A 20350-nucleotide genomic window follows, 5' to 3' on the forward strand; every position below is an offset into this window, starting at 1 on the left:
AGGCATGAGCCACCACGCCTGGCCAAGACAAGTACGTAACTAGTCTTAACACAATAGAGAAAATGTTTAGAAATCCCTAACGTAGGAAGAGTTGAGAGATTATTAGATGTTCATGGAAGGAAGTATATCAGAGAAGACAGCCTAGAGAAGACACAATCTTAGCTGGGCCTCAGCCTCCCAAAGTGCTGGGATTACAGACATGAGCCACAGCGCCTGGCCTCAAGTGGTATCTTCTCTGCTTTACAGCTCCTGTAGGGTTTTTTGTTTGTTTTGTATTTTTTGTAGAGATGGCATTTTGCCATTTGCCATGTTGGCCAGGCTAGTCTTGAACTCCTGGCCTTAAGTGACCTGCCTGCCTCAGCCTCCCAAAGTGCTAGGATTATAGGCGTGAGCCACCACACCTGGTCTGATTCACGGCTCTTAAGAAGCTTATACTGTAGTAAAAATATATTCTTGTCCATAACACTGATCTTTAAAAAGTTTTAAAATATATTTTTTTAAGATCAATCAAAAAAAAAAAAAAAAAAAAAAAAAAAAAAAAAAAAAAAAAAAAAAAAAAAAAAAAAAAAAAAAAAAAAAAAAAAAAAAAAAATATTTTTAAGTATCTATCCTTAAGATCACTATAGGATTTTTTTTTTTTGAGACGGAGTCTCGCACTGTCACCGGAGCTGGAGTGTAGTGGCACGATCTCGGCTCACTGCAACCTCTGCCTCCCCAGGTTCAAGCGATTCTCCTGCCTCAGTCTTACAGGCATGAGCCACCGCGCCTGGCCCACCAAAGGATTTTTTAAAAACCAAACATGGATAACTAAAAATAAAATGCAGATAAAGTTGAAAAGCACCTCCTGCTTTATTTCACAAGAAAATTAATAGAGCTCAATTCTTAATTATAGTGCTTGGATGTTGTCACTTTAAAACATATAGGGAGATGCTCTGTGCATTCTCAAGAAGGAGCAACATGTTTAGGCTTGTTTTTATAATCTTGGCTTCCTTAAATGTGTATAGCAGCTGAATCAGCCCTTTATGTCACTAAAGCTAATGCAGAACTGTGATTATATTATTGATGCAAAAACTAAAAGCATTAAGAAACTAGGAACTTGGAGTACCATCCACCTTAAAGAAAAAGTTCATAAATAGCCTTGTCTATAAATTTTAAGAACTCATATTTCAGTTGATTTTCTGTATTAATTTTACTGCCATTTAATTACATAAAACATAAATAGAACTCTTTTTAAAAATAGAGGCACAGTGATCTCTTCAGCAGCACATATACTAAAATTGGAATGATACAGAGATTAGCATGGTTCCCACACAAGAATGATACACAAATTTGTGAAGGGTTCTATATTTTTACAAAAAGCCTTTTAAAAATAGAGGCACAAAAATCCAATACGCTGAATGATTTCACAGCATGTCAATGTTTCTATACCTGTAGGTATCTTGACTAACAAGAAAGAAGAAAGCTGGCAATTCAGACTAGATAATATTTCATATTTTAACTTGGTGATTCCCTTGGTTGATTATTGGCCTTTCTCAAGAATGATCTGTGAGGACTCTGCTCTCATTTCTTCTACCTACAGTGGTTAAGTGTAGATTCTTGTCAAATTCTTTACCGAAACATTGCAAAACATCTCTGTGAAGGAACCTGATGAGAATATAATGATATTTTGGAATTTCTGCATGTAAAAACAAGATAAAGGATCCAGTTAAGGATGAGTGTTAAAACCATATAATACATCTCAATCTTTCAGTTTTTCTTTTTTTTAAATTATACTTTAAGTTCTGGGATACATGTGCAGAACGTGCAGGTTTGTTACACAGGTATACATGTGCCATGGTGGTTTGCTGCACTCATTAACCCATCAGCTACATTAGGTATTTCTTCTAATGCTTCCCCTCCCCTTACCCCCACTCCCCCACAGGCCCAGGTGTGTGATGTTCCCCTCCCTGTGTCCATGTGTTCTCATTGTTCAACTCCCACTTAAGAGTGAGAACATGCGGTATTTGCTTTTCTGTTCCTGTGTTAGTTTGCTGAGAATGACGGCTTCCAGCTTCATCTATGTCCCTGCAAAGGACATGAACTCACTCTTTTTTGTGGCTGCATAATTCCATGGTATATATGTGCCACATTTTCTTTATCCAATCTATCACTGATGGGCATTTGGGTTGGTTCCAAGTCTTTGCTATTGTAAACAGTGCTGCAATAAACATATGTGTGCATGTGTCTTTATATTAGAATGATTTATAGTCCTTTGGGTATATACCCAGTTAATGAGATTGCTGGGTCAAATGCTTTCAGTTTTTCTTATGAAGGTATCATGCAGTTAGCAATTCCTAGAAGACAAATATGTCTTCCTATTAAGATTCTCACCTGCACCAAGAGTTAAGGTCCAAACTACCTTCAAAATGCTAAGGATATAATGAAAAACTCCAACTGAGTTCCCCAACTCAGTATATTTTTATTATTGTAAGTTAAATATTATTTTGCCAAAATGATAAAATATCCCTAATAATAATTATTTTTTAATATGGAACGATTCACAAATTTGCAGGTCATCCTCGTGCAGGGAAACGTTAATCTTTCCTGTATTGTTCCAATTTTAGTTTATGTGCTGCTGAAGTGCGTACTACTACTAATAATTATTTATTTATGTATGTATGTATTTATTTATTTGAGACTAAGTTTTGCTCTTATTGCCCAGGCTAAAGTGCAAGGGCGCAATCTCGGCTCACTGCAACCTCCGCCTTCCGGTTTCAAGCGATTCTCCTGCCTCAGCCTCCCAAGTAGCTGGGATTACAGGCGCTCGCCACCACGCCCAGCTAATTTTTTTGTATTTTAAGTAGAGACGGGGTTTCACCGTGTTGGTCAGGCTGGTCTCGAACTGCTGACCTCGTGATCCACCCGCCTCGGCCTCCCAAAGTGCTGGGATTACAGGCGCGAGCCACCAAGCCCGGCCCTAATAATTATTATTTACCCCAATGTTAAGTTGTATTTTAAACGCTTTATTTCTATTTCTTATTTAGCCCTCACAGTATCTATGAATAATATAATAATTTTACAGAGCTGGACAAATAACTTATTCAAATAGGTAGTAGGACTGGGATCGACAGGTCCGGGAAATGCCAGAAACCAAAAAGCCAAGAAATTTTATAAGACTGTTTGAAGTTATCCTGTAAACATTTCCTTTTTTCAATGCTTCTTGTTAAAAGACTCAGTGAAAAGTAGTATTGTAAGTCTCATGGTAATTGCGAGTAGTAATTTCAAGAGTGATTTACAGAGAATAACAACAGTAATAAAAATGTTTACTTTTCATTTCAAAGAAGTACAACTTCCTCTACACAGGGAAGGGCTGAACAGAGAAGAGGAAAAAACAGGTGGGCAAAATGTTACACAACAGTGATTTTTAATTATGAGTCAACATGGCTTCTATGCCAGCATTAAACACAAGGCTAATCAGCTAGGAATCCAGGATAAAGAACCATGAGAGTAACTGGAAATCGTCTTTATTGCCGAAGGAAATGTTTACTTAAGGGAATTACTGGATCAGTAATCACTGATTCGAATACTCAAAGCAATGGTGGCTAATTACTAGCAAGACACGGGCACTATGAAAGAGAAAACTGTCGACCTGTAATTGACATTTGTCGTATAAATTCTAAGCTGTTTGATTTAAAATGCACTCATGCGCACCCGCGGCACTAGAAAACCAGGGAGTTAAAGTCAAAGCAAATACAGGATTTCAGAACAGCGCACAAGACGGGAACAAAAGAGGTGGTGGAAGGAGGACACCCACCTTTGGTTTCTCACATAAAGAGCTCATTACTCAAAACAGGGAATCAACGGTTGAAGTTCCAGTGTGTGAAAGGCAAATGGTACAGTTTAATACCCGGGGGCAGGGAGGTGCTTTTTTAAAATTAGCTTTTGCCTCTTCTTCAACCCAGATCTTTGTGCCTTCGTGCTACCGATAAAGTTGGCAGTTACACGACAAAACGCCGCCAGGTATTTCGCCAGGTCTTCCACCTTTCAAGCACTAGACACACCTGACCGCCTTAGAAGGCCGAGCGGGGGCGGGTAAGGAAGAGGCCCAGGGCCCGCGGGTCGCGAGGGAGTCAGCCCAGCCGGAGGGAAGCGGAATGTGGGGAGTGGGAAGAGGAGGACGCTGCCCCCTAGGGGAGCCGAGTCACAGGCTGGGGGCCGGGGCGGGAGGGGCTGGAGGAGGCGGCCCGTAGCTAGGCCGCGCCGTCGGGCGGGGCGGTCCCTCCAGCTGGCTTGGACCCTGGCGGGGCGGGCTGTGGGCCGAGCCGCGGAACCCAGGCGCCAGCCCGTGGCCGAGAAGAAAGGTGGCGGTGGCGGCGGCGCAGACGGGACGGGCCGGCAGCTCCTCGCCCTGACCCTCTGCTCCCCCGCCCAGGCCCGGGCGCGAATCGGAGGCGGCGGCGAAGGAAGGAGTGAGCATGGCTGAGACCCCGCCGCCGCCCACCGCTGGTGCCGAAAGTTGCAGCGAGGAGCCGGCGAGGGGCGGGGAGTGGCGGCCAGAGGAGCCGCGCCGCGCTCCCGCCGGGGGCACGGACCGAGAGGGCGAGGCGGGGCCGCCGCCGGCCTCCCCCGCCGGGCATTCGGAGCCCGACTCGCCGGTGGCCGCCCCCTTCTTCCTGCTCTACCCCGGCGATGGAGGCGCCGGCTTCGGAGTGCGCCCGCCGCCGCAGCAGCAGCGCTCCTGGAGGACCCCGCCGTCCCCCGGCTCCCCGCTGCCCTTCCTGCTGCTGAGCTATCCGAGCGGCGGCGGCGGCAGCAGCGGCAGCGGCAAGCACCGTGAGTGGCGGAGGGGCATGGGGACGCCCGCTGGGAAGGGGCATTCGGCTGGGGAGGGCCGTCCCGGCCCCCGCGGAGCTCCGCCTCCCGCGGGGTGGCCCGAGCCGGCGGCCGGGAGGCGGGGGCTCTAGGGGCTGCCCTCGGGAAGCTGTTGTCCCGAGGCACCCGGTGAGGAGGCAGCGGGACGACCGCGGTTCGGGCGCCGGATTCTACCTCCGCGTCTCCCCAGGCCGCGACTCCTGCTTGGCCTGGTCTCTCTCGCCTCTTGGGCTGGGCGCCGGTCTTTGCCGGCCTCCCACGTGCTTGGGCGGGGGCGAGAAGCGGCCCGCCTGCCCCCCTCCACCCGGGGCGCCCTGACCTTGTCCCGGGTCCCGGGCTGGGAACCTTCCCCGAAGGAGTCGAAGAGGGGGCGGCGCCCGGAGACCCGGTGGCCCCTCTGACCCACCTTCTTCGGGCTCCCGGCGCCGCGGCAGCTGAGTAGGTGTGGCTGCTGCGCCGCCGCCGCCAGTGCGGCCTTAGTAATACTAGTAACTAATTTTTTACGAGCGCTCCTTCCATGCCGGTAAATATGACAGATCCCGTCCCCCGGAGTGGAAAGACAAATCGGAGCGGTGCATGAGAAGACAAGAAGGGAATGTGTAGCTTTGGAAGGGTACCTCCCAGGGTTATATCGGTTGTCGGGAAGAGGCCTCCACTTTTAAAGCCACTGGCATACGCGAGCGCTCTGAATGCAGCTGACCCACACTCCGTGCTGTATTTTTCATTAGTGAACTATTTACTGCTACTGGCAAATGAGTAGGGCCCTAGAGTAGTCAATGAATATAAGTACTCTTAGAGGAGTGTTAAATCTGATTTTCAAATACAAGCTCTTACAGTATGAAAATGTGGTTGACAATACAAGGCATGCTGTAAATGCCAAATACTTTGCTGTATGAGTTCTGAGAAGGGAGACAGAAACTTGCCTGAAGTGATGAGGGAAGGATCCTTCTCTCCCACCCTACACCCTATATTTTTAAAGCACAAGTACAAATCTTTTAGCTCCTCTGCCCTGCCAAGAAACCCTGACTCACCTTTTCTGCCCTGATCCGTCTCCTAGGAAAAGATAACATTTATTGATTATTTCCTATGTGCATGTGCTGTGATAATCATGGTTAATAAGTTTGTGTGAGCCAAATTGAATGCCACTTTTTCAGATGCGGAAGCTCGATTTATCCCAAGTAACAGCTTAAGAGAAGGAATGCAGTTGACCCAGATTCCTTTTCTGCTAAACCTGTGCTCTTTAAATCTAACAAGAGATCCGAAACTGTGGTGGTGGGTGACAGGTTAACAGGAAGGGTCCATGGGATTCAGCTGGAGGTTGTCCAGTGTTCACGTTTCCTTATTACTTACTGAGTAATAATTCAGTGGGCAGACACTGACCATTGACTGTCTTAGTGAAGCCATAGTTTGTGTGTTGGAGTGGTCTGCACTAATGTGCAGATGGATTGTCAGCTCATGGCAGAAGTGAGTCTTCCTATACAGAGGAGGCAAAGATAAGGATCTTCTGAAGGAGACTTTGTTTTTGTTTTCTGAGTTGTCCGTCTACTTTGTACTTTAAGCACCGCCTCTTTTTTTGTTTGTACCAAAAATGTTCTCTTTCTGTGTAATCTACATATTAAGCATGCTAGTATAGAAAGAAGACTGTCATTTCTCTGTAACAGTTGTGGTACAAGGTTTGATGTAGAGGAACTTTTCAGCTATTGAACAGTATCAATTGTGGGAATTACCTGAATTTCAGTTGATTGGACTCCCTCATTGTTAAAGGTTATCTTTGTGTTCTTAATTATTGTAGAAAATAACAATATTTTCTTACTATTATCAGTTAATACTGTTGCTTAAGCATGATCAAGATCGGGACTAGACGACTTAAAGCTGAAGTTTCATGAGCGTGATCTCAGTCTCTACCTTAGGATACTAGCAAATGTATGGTGTTTGTTTTTTTGTTTTTGAGACGGAGTCTTGCTCTGTTGCCCACGCTGGAGTGCAGTGGCATGACCTCTGCTCACTGCAACCTCCGCCTCCCGGGTTCAAACGATTCTCCTGCCTCAGCCCCCTGAGTAGCTGGGATTACAGGCACCTATCATTTTTAGTATTTTTAGTAGAGATGAGGTTTCACCATGTTGGCCAGGCTGTTATCAAACTCCTGACCTCAAATGATCCGCTTGCCTCGGCCTCCTCCCAAAGTGCTGGGATTACAGGGGTGAGCCACCGTGCCCAGCCAGTATGGTGTTTTTTGTTACCACGTAAGTCCTAATATTTCCTCATGGTCTTTATTTTTGAAATAGTTCATTGATGTGTATGTGTTCAGAAAAGTTACTGGGAATATATACGTGTCCCACTTCCTCTGCTTTAAAGATAAGTCACTGAGAACATTTCATATTAGCAGAAAAAAAAAAATCACTGTTACATGTCTTATTTAAATACAAAATTGATTCAAAATAGTTTTTGTTTTGGACTGAGTTTTTGTTTTTACCTGTTATTTTTATGTGTACTTTAGAACGTAAGCATACTTACAGAAAGGAATACTCTAGATATGAATAAAAAGTTCCTTGTTACCCTGCAGAGTCAATGAAATATTGCTTTCTATAATGTATCTGGATATCAGAACTTTGATTCTCTTGACTACTCATTTAAGAAATTGGAGACCAGGCCAGGTGCTGGTGGCTCACACCTGTAATCCCAGCCCTCTGGGAGACTAAGGCGGAGGATCACCTGAGTCCAGAAGTTCAGGGCTTCAGTAAGCTATGACTGCACCATTGCACTCCTGCCTGAGCAACAGAACGAAACCCTGTTTTTAAAAAAATAAAAATAAAATACATGAACACTTGAGACCAAACAGTTTTTGTTTTTTATTTTGTGTTTTTGAGACAGGCTCACTCTGTGCTCAGGCCAGAGTGCAGTGGTGCAGTCTGGGCTGACTGCAACCTCTTCCTCCCAGGTTCAAGAGAGTCTCCTGCCTCAGCCTCCCAAGTAGTTGGGATTACAGGTGTGCAACACCACCCCAGCTATTTTTTTTTTTTTTTTTTTTTTGTATTTTAGTAGAGACCGTGTTGGCCAGGCTGCTCGCGAACTCCTAGACTCAAGTGATCCACCCTCCTCGGCCTCACAAGTGATGGGATTACAGGTGTAAGCCACCACACCTGGCCCCAAACAGTTTTTAAAAGACTTCTTAATTACGAGAATGGTACATGGACTCAACCTCAATGCCTAGTGAATATTACGATGATTGGGATCTGCCTCTTTAGCTAACCCAGTTTTTAATTCTCAGTAGTGTATTTGCCAAAAGTGTATAAAATATAGCTTTGAAAGACTGTGTATTAAGGTGGTATTATCTTTTTAGTTTAGAAATCTTGAGTGTACTTAGAGGTTTTAAAAATTAAATTTTACGTTTGAGTTCAGAAGCTCTGTTTTTTTTTGTTTTTTTTTTATCATACTTTAGGTTTTAGGGTACATGTGCACAATGTGCAGGTTTGTTACATATGTATCCATGTGCCATGTTGATTTCCTGCACCCATTAACTCGTCATTTAGCATTAGGTATATCTCCTAATGCCGTCCCTCCCCCCTCCCCCCACCCCACAACAGTCCCCGGAATGTGATGTTCCCCTTCCTGTGTCCATGAGTTCTCGTTGTTCAATTCCCACCTATGAGTGAGAACATGCGGTGTTTGGTTTTTTGTCCTTGCGATAGTTTACTGAGAATGATGTTTTCCAGTTTCATCCATGTCCCTACAAAGGACACGAACTCATCATTTTTTATGGCTGCATAGTATTCCATGGTGTATATGTGCCACATTTTCTTAATCCAGTCTATCGTTGTTGGACATTTGGGTTGGTTCCAACTCTTTGCTATTGTGAATAGTGCCGCAATAAACATACGTGTGCATGTGTCTTTATAGCAGCATGATTTATAGTCCTTTGGGTACATACCCAGTAATGGGATGGCTGGGTCAAATGGTATTTCTAGTTCGAGATCCCTGAGGAATCACCACACTGACTTCCACAATGGTTGAACTAGTTTACAGTCCCACCAACAGTGTAAAAGTGTTCCTATTTCTCCACATCCTCTCCAGCACCTGTTGTTTCCTGATTTTTTAATGATGGCCATTCTAACTGGTGTGAGATGGTATCTCACTGTGGTTTTGATTTGCATTTCTCTGATGGCCAGTGATGATGAGCATTTCTTCATGTGTTTTTTGGCTGCATAAATGTCTTCTTTTGAGAAGTGTCTGTTCATGTCCTTCGCCCACTTTTTGATGGGGTTGTTTGTTTTTTTCTTGTAAATTTGTTTGAGTTCATTGTAGATTCTGGATATTAGCCCTTTGTCAGATGAGTAGGTTGCAAAAATTTTCTCCCATTGTGTAGGTTGCCTGTTCACTCTGATGGTAGTTTCTTTTGCTGTGCAGAAGCTCTTTAGTTTAATTAGATCCCATTTGTCAATTTTGGCTTTTGTTGCCATTGCTTTTGGTGTTTTAGACATGAAGTCCTTGCCCACACCTATGTCCTGAATGGTATTGCCTAGGTTTTCTTGTAGGATTTTAATGGTTTTAGGTCTAACATTTAAGTCTTTAATCCATCTTGAATTAATGTTTGTGTAAGGTGTAAGGAAGGGATCCAGTTTCAGCTTTCTACATATGGCTAGCCAGTTTTCCCAGCACCATTTACTAAATAGGGAATCCTTTCTCCATTTCTTGTTTTTGTCAGGTTTGTCAAAGATCAGATAGTTGTAGATATGCGGCATCATTTCTGAGGGCTCTGTTCTGTTCCATTGATCTATATCTCTGTTGTGGTACCAGTACCATGCTGTTTTGGTTACTGTAGCCTTGTAGTATAGTTTGAAGTCAGGTAGCGTGATGCCTCCAGCTTTGTTCTTTTGGCTTAGGATTGACTTGGCGATGCGGGCCCTTTTTTGGTTCCATATGAACTTTAAAGTAGTTTTTTCCAATTCTGTGAAGAAAGTCATTGGTAGCTTGATGGGGATGGCATTGAATCTCTAAATGACCTTGGGCAGTATGGCCATTTTCACGATATTGATTCTTCCAACCCATGAGCATGGAATGTTCTTCCATTTGTTTGTATCCTCTTTTATTTCATTGAGCAGTGGTTTGTAGTTCTCCTTGAAGAGGTCCTTCACATCCCTTGTAAGTTGGATTCCTAGGTATTTTATCCTCTTTGAAGCAATTGTGAATGGGAGTTCACTCATGATTTGGCTCTCTGTTTGTCTGTGATTGGTGTACAAGAATGCTTGTGATTTTTGTACATTGATTTTGTATCCTGAGACTTTGCTGAAGTTGCTAATCAGCTTAAGGAGATTTTGGGCTGAGACAATGGGATTTAGAAGCTCTGTTTTTAAATAACAGTGCTGAAGAATAGCAAAAATGTGTGAGACTGGAACAGTGGCTCAAGCCTGCAATCCCAGCACTTTGGGAGGCCTAGGCAGGTGTATGACTTGAGCCCAAGAGTTGGAGACCAGCCTGTACATAAGCAGACTCTGTCTCTACAAAAATAATTTTTTTTTAATTAAAAGTAAGTTAGCTGGGCATGGTGGCACATGCCTCTGGTGCCAACTACTCAGGAGTCTGAGGTGGGAGGATGGCATGAGCCTGGGAAGTTGAGGATGCAGTGAGCCATGATCACACCACTGTATTCCAGTCATGGTAATAGAGCGAGACTCTGTTTCAAAAACAAGTTTGTAAACAGAAGGTAGCCTAAACTTTTCAGGGTTTGTCACATGAATTGTTTTGTCGCAAAATCTTGCAGGATATAATATCCATGAAAACAGTATGCTTCAATGCAGTGTGAAAGGAGACTTCTGATGTGCCTTGTTGGGGATTATGTCTCTTTCTGAGTCTTTGAGTGCTGGTAATCTGCTAGGTTTTTATACTTCTAGCTTTAAATCTCATAAAACTTTCTACCATGCCTTAAATTTGATTTTATAAAAAGTACGAGTAATACATGAATCTATTCTCGTTGTTTAAATGTTTCATAAGACAAAAGTATAGTTAGAAAGTGAACTTTCCTCTTTGTGGACCTCCAGTACCCTCCCCCCGGTTCCTTATTGGAGGATGCCCACTTTTGAGTTTGGAGAGTTTTCATCCTGAACTTTTTCATGCATATACAGATATGTATGTTTTTCTATTTCATGGTGGCTTTATCCTCTTGGTGTATGTATGACCTTCCATGCCAGTTTCTCAGCAACTACAATATGTAAGGAGGATCTGCTTGCAGGTCATGGTGTAATACTTTTAATGCTTTCCTTTTCCATCCTGCCATTAGAGATCATCTTGTGAATGGACAGGATAGACAAAAGATGGCTTCTCTTTAGTGTTGGATGGAAGAGGCACCCTGCTGTTTGCACAGTTCCCAGCTTCTATTTAGTTATTCTTTTCTCCTTCCAACTCCCACAACTACGGCAAACATTGTTCAAGGCAATGCTATGCAAATAGCCCACGTCCTTGCCCTTGTCTTTTCTCTCCCAGTTAAGGCAGTGTCCAAAAAAGTGTTCTACTCACCAAGTAACAGCTTTCTGTATTTTTAAGTGCTGTTTTGAGTTAGGAGGAAGGCTAGAAGAGGAACAGAAGAAAAAGAATCTTGAAAAGGACTGGCAGCGTTACTATGACTACCCACTTCAAAGTTGAGTATACTTAACAGCGAGTGCCACGATTGAGCCCTGGATAGTGCAGAGAATGAGGTACCTAGAAGCCTTTGTCTCTGACAGATGCACTTGAAAAATCCATTGTATGGGGAAGGAGGTTCAAAATATACATGCAAACCCAGGAATTAGTGTTTAAGGGGAGAAAATTTATGCTTGCTGTTTCATTAACGTATATACACACACAAGTATACAGATACATAAGTAGCAATATGGCCGTGCCCCTACTGTATTTGAATAATTGTGAAAAGGTTCATAGTCTCCCTAAAACTTCTCAGGGCTGCTGGCCAAGGTGGCGTTCCCTCTCTTTGCAAAGCCTTTTTTATCTGACATGCTCCCTACCAAGCGGACAAGATACTCAGCTATGTCAGAGGGAGTGGTGGGGCGGAGGTGGGAAAGTTTGGAAGAAAGGGGTGGGAACCTTGTGATGTGTAGGAAAGGAGAGCCTGGAAGGCCAAGACAGCAAAAAGCAGGTAGAAAGCTGAAGTTGTTGTAGCATGTCGACTTTTAGAGTGTCATTCTTCTAACTTCAGAATCTGTTTAGGGACTCTCCACAGACATTTATCTACTTCTGCTGTCTTTTTTATGAACTTAGGAAATCTGATCACTTGAGGTGAGAATGCTTGGTAAAATTCTGACCATCTCTCTTCCTTCCTCAAAATCTGAGAGATACCACTGTAACCCTCTGCTCACATCTCCTTTTCACTTTCCTCTGCCTCTGTCCCATAAACATTTATCCTTCCTGAGTTTCATTTTATGTGTTGATAGGGTTTTTCCAGAACTCTCAAAGGAGAAGCACTTATTATAGTACAGTTATGGTGACATTTACTTACTGCTTACTTTGTGCCAAGTGCCATGCTAAGCATTTAACTCCGAAATAGTTAATATTATTATCCCCATTTTGTCAATGTAGAAATGGGCACAGAGAAGTAACTTGCCAATGTTACTCAGCAGCTAAGTGGTGGACCTAGGATTCACTGTGAGCATGCCGACTCCAGAGTCCACATGCTCTGTCACACTCTTTCATCACCTCCCGTAACTGGAATCAGGTCCTAGATTGGAGGCACCTCTTCAGGCAACAGCCCTCTGGTTCCATATTCTACTCACTAATGCCCTATTTACTAAAAATGAGTAAATTAATAAAACTCAAGAGTCACCAATCTGATAGAAAAAATAGTTGTATATGTAAAAAACGCTGAATAGGTCCATTTATGACAGACATTAAGACTTTCCTAAACACCTAAAATTGTCTGTTTCTTGTCTATTGCCTTGTTCTTTCTTCTGCATCCCTAGCATATGGGAGGTACCCTGTACATGTTGAGTGAATGAATCTGTTATGTACACATGAATGAAGCCAGTGTTAGAATGACCTGTTTGTTGGGGCATAAATATTGATTTTATAGAATTTGGGGGTTTTCACAATTGAAGTGAAATATGAGAGTGGAAAAATGCCGTTGCAAGGCTATATACATATCTATACCAGCAAGTATCTATTGAGAGTCTGGTATTTGGTAGGTACTATTTTGAGTAGATACGTAAGAGGTGTGCAAAATGCATATTTCTTTGGCGGAGCTTCTGGTCTTTGTGGAGCTAGTTATTTAGTTTCATTTTACAACTGAGTAAATTGAGGCAAGAGGAGGATAAATTTCCCAAGGTCACCTACTAAGTTTTTGATAGCTTTACGTCTGTATAAATTATTGCCTACAGCCACTGAGCCATGAAATAAGCTTTGCTTTTCAGGGTAGAGGTTATTTTTAATCTTATGCTGGTTAATTTTAACAAGTGAAAAGATGATGCATTATAATACTCCTGGTAGTGTTTGTTTCTAACAAAGTAATGATAGCTCAGCTTTCTGGGTGTATCATTTTATAGTTATTGTCAACCTTGGTTAATATCTATAAAGTGACACTGAGCCTACCAAATGTATAAACTTAAAATTGAAGAAATCTTGAAATCAGAGGTAGACATAATAGATTGTGGTTCTGGGAAGGGAGGTGGGAGGGTGTACTGGAGCATGTGAAATAATCATGATCATTGAGTTGAATAATCATATAATTTAACAGAAACATCTGGGCTTTCCACCAGTGTCATCATGATGATGATTCATCAAAGATACCCTTTCATGACTGGGTGCGGTGTCTCATGCCTGTAATCCCAGCACTTTGGGAGGCCAAGGCACGTGGATCTCTCGAGGTCAGGAGTTCGAGACCAGGCTGGCCAACATGGCGAAACCCCGTCTCTACTAAAAATACAAAAGTTAGCCAGGCCTGGTGGTGTGTGCCCATAATCCCAGCTACTTGGGAGTCTGAGGCAGTGAGGCAGGAGAATCACTTGAACCTGGGAGGCAGAGGTTGCAGTGAGCCGCGATCATGCCACTGCACCCTAACCCGGGTGAGAGCAAGACTGTCTCCAAAAAAAAAAAAGCTACCCTTTCATGCTAACAGCAACTAGTGAAATAGGGGGGGAAATGAGATTTTTCTTCTTAAATTATGAAACTGTGATTCAGGAAGCTGCCAAACAGAACTTTGTGAACTTTACAAATTTAGTTGCACAACTTGACAAATTTTAGGAAGAAGTTCCTATTCTGCATTATGAAAATCAGAAATAACCCAGATGCCTACCAACATGAAAATGAATCAGAAGGCCAGGTGCAGTGGCTCACACCTGTAATCCCAGCACTTTGGGAGGCCGAGGCGGGCAGATCATGAGGTCAGGAGATCGAGACCATCCTGGCTAACCCGGTGAAACCCCATCTCTACTAAAAATATAAAAAATTAGCCAAGCGTGATGGCATACGCCTGTAGTCCCAGCTACTTGGGAGGCAGAGGCAGGAGAATCACTTGAACCCGGCAGGTGGAGGTTGCAATGAGCCGAGATCGTGTCACTGCACTCCAGCCTGGGCGACAGAGCGAGACTCCATCTCAAAAAAAAGAAAATAAATCAGAATGTGTTTTTGTTATTGTTTTTTTGAGACGGAGTCTCTCTCTCTTGCCCAGGCTGGAGTGTAGTGGCATGACCTCGGCTCACTGCAACCGCCGCCTCCTGGGTTCAAGCAGTTCTCCTGCCTCAGTCCCCTGAGTAGCTGGGATTACAGGCACGCGCCACATTGCCTGGCTAATTTTTGTATTTTTAGTAGAGACGGGGTTTCACCATGTTGGCCAGGCGGGACTTGATCTCCTGACCTCAAGTGATCCACCCGCCTCGGCCTTCCAGCCGTGCCCAGTTGAATCAGAAATTTTTTTGTGCATACATTGGAATACTACCTTATAATACAGCAGCCAAAAGGATAAACTACATATGCACACTACAGTTTGGATGAATCTTAGAAAATGCAGCATTGAAGGCCAGGTGCGGTGGCTTATGCCTGTAATCCCAGCACTTTGGGAGGCTGAGATGGGCAGATCACCTGAGTTCAGGAGTTCAAGACCAGCCTGGCCAACATGGTGAAACCCCGTCTCTACTAAAAATACAAAAATTAGCTGGGCACGGTGGCGGGTGCCTGTAATCCCAGCTACTCGGGAGGCTGAGACAGGAGAATTGCTTGAACCTGGGAGGGGACAGGTTGCAGTGAGCCAAGATCATGCCACTGCACTCCATCCTGAACGACAAGAACAAAACTCTGTCTCAAAAAAAAAAAAAAAAGAAAAGAAAAAATACGCATTGAGTGAAAGGCTTAGAAAGTTTTATAGAGCATGAAACACTTTCTATAAGAAAGTTGAAAAAAACTGAAACTGAACATATTGCTTAGACCTTCATATATTTGTAACAATATTTTTAAAATAAGGTAATGATTGCCGGGCACGGTGGCTCACGCTTGTAATCCCAGCACTTTGGGAGGCCGAGGCGGGCGGATCACGAGGTCAGGAGATGGAGACCACAGTGAAACCCCGTCTCTACTAAAAATACAAAAAAATTAGCCGGGCGTGGTGGCGGGCGCCTGTAATCCCAGCTACTCGGAGAGGCTGAGGCAGGAGAATGGCGTGAACGCGGGAGGCGGAGCTTGCAGTGAGCCGAGATCGCGCCACTGCACTCCAGCCTGGGCGACAGAGCGAGACTCTGTCTCAAAAAAAAAAAAAAAAAAAAAAAAAAAAATAAGATAATGATTTACACGAAATTCAGAAGGTTGCCTTGAAATGAGAGGCAGGAGTTTAGAAGCAAGAAGGAGCACATATAAGTACATGTGTTGGTCCATTTCTCCAGTCGAGCAAGGGATTCAGGGATATTGGTTATATTCTTTAAGGATTTAAAATTATATATTGAGTTTGCTATTTTTAAAAAGCGCACAATGCATCATTTTAGAAAATGATTCCCCCCCTTCATATATCTTTTCCTATTTCGGAATTTATCAGGTGTTCTTAATGTGTCCAACTAGTATGTAAATATGGAGGGAACTCAGAGACAGAGTGGTAGTAGGGTGAGCCAAGTACATAGTGGAAGCATTTTATACTGGGTTCTCAGTTTGTCAGAATGTGTCCACTTACTAAAAGCCTGAACTTGTAAGTTAGGGGGCCTAGAGGAAGATATGGATTGTGCAGCATTAAGGTGTAAAGTATGAAAGCTGATAAAAAAAAATTCTTCAAATCTTAAATTTGTTGAAACTCATGTTTAGGAAATTTCATGAAGAGACTTTGCGTGTGTGTGTGTGTTTGTGTGTGTGTGTTCACGCACGTGTGTGTGTGTTTTAAATGTGTTTTTATTTTCTCTGAGTAAAATTTAACATCCAGGGAGGAGGAAGAGTTAGGATGGAGTGCTGAAGTTGCAGAATGTAGAAGGAACATGGACTTTGGAGGCATCTAGACAGAAGTAGCTTGGAGTAACAGATCTGCTACTCGCTAATTGTGTGATTCTGGGCCAGTTACGTGGCTGAACTTTGGTTTCACTGTGTATAAAGAGAAAGTATCAATCTCTACTTTGCAGTGTTTTTGTGGAGACTTGACATGGTATTTTTTTTTTTTTTTTTTTTGGAGACAGTCTCGCTCTGTCACCCAGGCTGGAGTGCAGTGGCGCCATCTCGGCTCACTGCAACCTCCACCTCCCGGGTTCATGCCATTCTCCTGCCTCAGCCTCCTGAGTAGCTGGGATTACAGGGGCCCGCCACCACGCCCAGCTACTTTTTTTGTATTTTTAGTAGAGACGGGGTTTCACCGTGTTAGCCAGGATGGTCTCGGTCTCCTGACCTCGTGATCCGCCCACCTCAGCCTCCCAAAATGCTGGGATTACAGGCGTGAGCCACCGCGCCCGGCCCTTGACATGATATTTGTAAAGGACCTAACAGAAAATAGAAATTTAATAAATGATAGCTATTTTAAGTACTTTTTCCACAATATATAACAGAGACATTGAGCCTGTCAAGTTAATCTTTGTCTTATAGTAGCAGCCAAATACAAATATCCTTTAAGAGGAATGTAACTTCTGACTTTCAAGTGTGAATCTTATTTGCTTTGAATCCATCATAATGTGGAAAATACACACTGTTTAAGCAGCTAGAACGTAGTATTTTTTGGATCTTCATTTTGGATTTGAACTTCACATAGGCCTATTCTTTTAGGGCCACAGACTGAACTCCCACCCGCGTCACAAACATCTTACAAATAGGTGCCATTACTCACAAATGGGATCAAATGAGAAAATAGCTCAATACAGCTCATATAGTAATTACTCTGTATATGAGAAAAAAAATCAAGGTTTGAATATCTTACTGATGGCTTAACTTTATCTTCATATTCAAAGCTCAGATGTTTACTTAGTAAAGACCCAAATGTGAAAACAGTACTAAGCAATATCTAGAATCTTTTTTTTTTCTTTGAGACAGTGTTTCCCAGGCTGGAGTGCAGTGGTGCAATCTCAGCTCACCGCAACCCCCGCCTCCCAGGTTCAAGCGATTCTCCTGCCTTAGCCTCCAGAGTAGCAGGGATTACAGGCATGTGCCACCACACTCAGCTAATTTTGTATTTTTAGTAAAGATGGGGTTTCTCCATGTTGGTCAGGCTGGTCTTGAACTCCCGACCTCAGGTGACCCACCCGCCGCAGCCTCCCAAAGTGCTGGGATGACAGGCGTGAGCCACCGTGCCCGGCCATAGAATTGTTTTTATAAGTTTCTACAAATAGTACTGTTTTCATAGTAACTTCTTTGCCCATGAACAATGGATAACTGTTTGTGCTGAAGACTCAATGGTGTTTACCTAAAGAACAGCGTAGAAGTACAGTTTTTCTTGCCCACCCCCGTGAAATGGCTGCTAACACCTCAAACTGGTAGATCTGGGAAATTCAAGGATACCAGTACAGGCATGTTTTTCTTTCCTTGCCAAAAACTTTAGTTGTTTTGGGCTTGCCTCTCTGTGTCCTCTACCTGGAGAGAGGCAGGGTGGGATGGATCTTCCGAAGGAATGTGAATCAAGTTTCTTGCTTACTAACCTTGATGTTCCTGTTGTGTTGGTATGTTGCAATCAATCTAGATCTGTTCAAATTAGTAAATGCTTACTGGGGTGAAGAGATTGTTGTGGTTTGTGACAAGGCTGAATTCAGGTTTTGGACTCCAGGCAATCACATGGCATTCGGATTTATTCATGTATTCCTTGTTCTATTTTAAGAACATATCAGTGATCTAGAGTTTTGATATCACACATACAGATAGCTAAGGCTGTTTGGAGTTGTGGTTCCAGGAATGTCCCATGTAATTTGAAGGTTTTAATGACTACTTACTATGTTTTGAAGTATTGCATGATATAAAGTGAATCTATAAACTGTCCCCTTTATTAATATATAATATGGGAATATTTTTGGCTAGAAAGGAATTGAACTGAATTAAATGAGAATGTGTTAAATGAAGGCTTGTGTTCAGTATTTGGGTCTGAAAACGCTGTTTCCTGGAAAAGGTGTTTCTGTCTTACTGCTGCGTGCCTAGTGAGTGCCTGGAGCACTACCTGGCATGTGGAGCACCTCTTAGTGAATATTTGTTGAATGAATGAATGAATGAATGAATGGCTCTGAGTCTAGATGTAGGGTAATGATGAGAGAGAATGAGATAGAAATAAAACCAGGAGTATTTTGCTTTCCTTAGTAACTTACTGATTTTCCCCAATTATAAATAAGCCTATATATATGCCTTCTTACATTGTACCAGTATACCCTCCTTCTTTTTTTTATTTTGAAACAGGGTAGAGTGCAGTGGTGCGATCTCGGCTCACTGCAGCCTCTGCCTCCTGTCCTCACGTGATTCTTCCACCTCAGTCTCCCAAGTAGCTAGGACCACATGTGCGCGCCACCATACCTTGCTAATTTTTGTTTTTGTAGAGATGGAGTTTGCTATGTTGCCCAGGCTGGTTTCAAACTCCTGAGCTCAAGCCATTCACCTGCCTCAGCCTCCCAAAGTGCTGGGATTACAGGCACATGCCACCACATCTGACTAATTTTTGTATTTTTAGTAGAGACGAGGTTTCACCATGTTGGCCAGGCTGGTCTCGAACTCCTGACCTCAGGTGATCTGCCCGCCTTGGCCTCCCAAAGTGCTGTTATTATAGGCATGAGCCACCGCACCCAGCCATCCACTCCCTCTTCCTAACAGTATGAAAATGCCAGTTTCTCTTCAGAATTTGATTATTAGCATTTTTTTCTTTCAATTCAGTCTCAAATTATGATGAAGCATTGGAGATTTTAACAATATTCAAGGAGATTTTTTTAGTTTTCAGAAATTAGGTAAATCAAGATGGCCCTCTGATAACAATCCCTAGAAAGGAATAGTCTCAGGTCATATTTCTTGTATTTGTATGTTCCTCCTTAAAATTGGAACCCTTCAATACAAAAACAAGCAAACAAACACTTTCTTTGAATTGTCCAAAGCATTTTCAAAGAAAATTCTTATTCTTCTCTTTGTAATTTATGTAGTTCATAGAGCAAGTACCTGCCTTTTCGCTACCAAGGTATAAATGCCTCATTGGATAATATAGGGTCGTGTGTGTGTGTGTGTGTGTGTGCATTAAGAAAATATAATTGTCTTCAGTATGTTATCGAATGGGAGGATTTTAAAAATATAACATGGTTTAATCTGCTTAGAAACATATTTCATGCTTAAGGCTGGGCGCGGTGGCTCACGCCTGTAATCCCAGCACTTTGGGAGGCTGAGGCGGGAGGATCATGAGGTCAGAAGTTCAAGACCAGCCTGGCCAAGGTGGTGAAACCCCGTCTCTACTAAAAATACAAAAATTAGCCAGGCGTGGTGGTGGGCACCTGTAGTCCCAGCTACTTGGGAGGCTGAGGCAGAGAATTGCTTGAACCCGGGAGCTGAGATCACGCCACTGCACTCCAGCCTGGGCGACAGAGCAAGACTCCATCTCAAAAAAAAAAAAGAAAAAAGAAAAAAAAAACTATATTTTATGCTTAATACAGAAACTTGGTAAATACAACAAAATCAAAAAGGGGGGAAATTGCCATTAATTGGGAAAGATTTTACTTTTTTAACTTCAAGTGTTTTTTTGCATTTCTGCCTAACCTAAAAGGTCAGGTTTTTGTACCTCGGAGAAGGAAATTATAAATGCCCAAGAGTAAGATATTTAAATTGAAAATCTGCTTTAGCTTTTGTTTTTATCTTTTTGGTTTTTTTTCCTTCTGAGAGCCTCAATTTTTTATGCTTTAGCTTTTCTTGAAACATAACATTTAGCATAGTAAAGAATTTTAATAGCTATGTAGATAAGAATGAAAGAGGTGAATTATATGCTTGTTAAATTAAGCTAACTGCCTCTTTTACCATCTTTACTATAGATTATTATCCAGTGTTAATTGTCATCCTTTTATTCAGTCCTTGATCCCAAAGTAAGAGGAATTGATGAAGATATGTGCATTGTGTTATGTCT

General features: G+C 42.8%; 1 protein-coding gene and 2 non-coding genes across 3 annotated transcripts in view; 2 read left to right on the top strand and 1 right to left on the bottom strand.

Annotated features, from left to right (window-relative positions):
- Window positions 1–1247: 1247 nt before the first annotated feature.
- LOC115836770 lies at window positions 1248–1351 on the top strand. Its single transcript, XR_004031791.1, has one exon. It is a non-coding gene; the product is annotated as a U6 spliceosomal RNA (small nuclear RNA).
- Window positions 1352–2521: 1170 nt separating this feature from the next.
- LOC115836783 lies at window positions 2522–2623 on the bottom strand. The gene has a single exon (XR_004031802.1). It is a non-coding gene; the product is annotated as a U6 spliceosomal RNA (small nuclear RNA).
- A 1586-nt stretch (window positions 2624–4209) lies between these two features.
- The window catches only part of RUFY3 (RUN and FYVE domain containing 3), a 103384-nt gene continuing 87243 nt past the window's right edge, over window positions 4210–20350 (top strand). The window contains exon 1 of the mRNA XM_030818961.1: window positions 4210–4812. Coding sequence (XP_030674821.1) covers window positions 4455–4812 — 358 coding nt within the window. The 5' untranslated portion in view covers window positions 4210–4454. The remainder of the gene's footprint in view (window positions 4813–20350) is intronic.

This window comes from Nomascus leucogenys, chromosome 9 (assembly GCF_006542625.1).
Source record: "Nomascus leucogenys isolate Asia chromosome 9, Asia_NLE_v1, whole genome shotgun sequence".
Taxonomy (NCBI): domain Eukaryota; kingdom Metazoa; phylum Chordata; class Mammalia; order Primates; family Hylobatidae; genus Nomascus; species Nomascus leucogenys.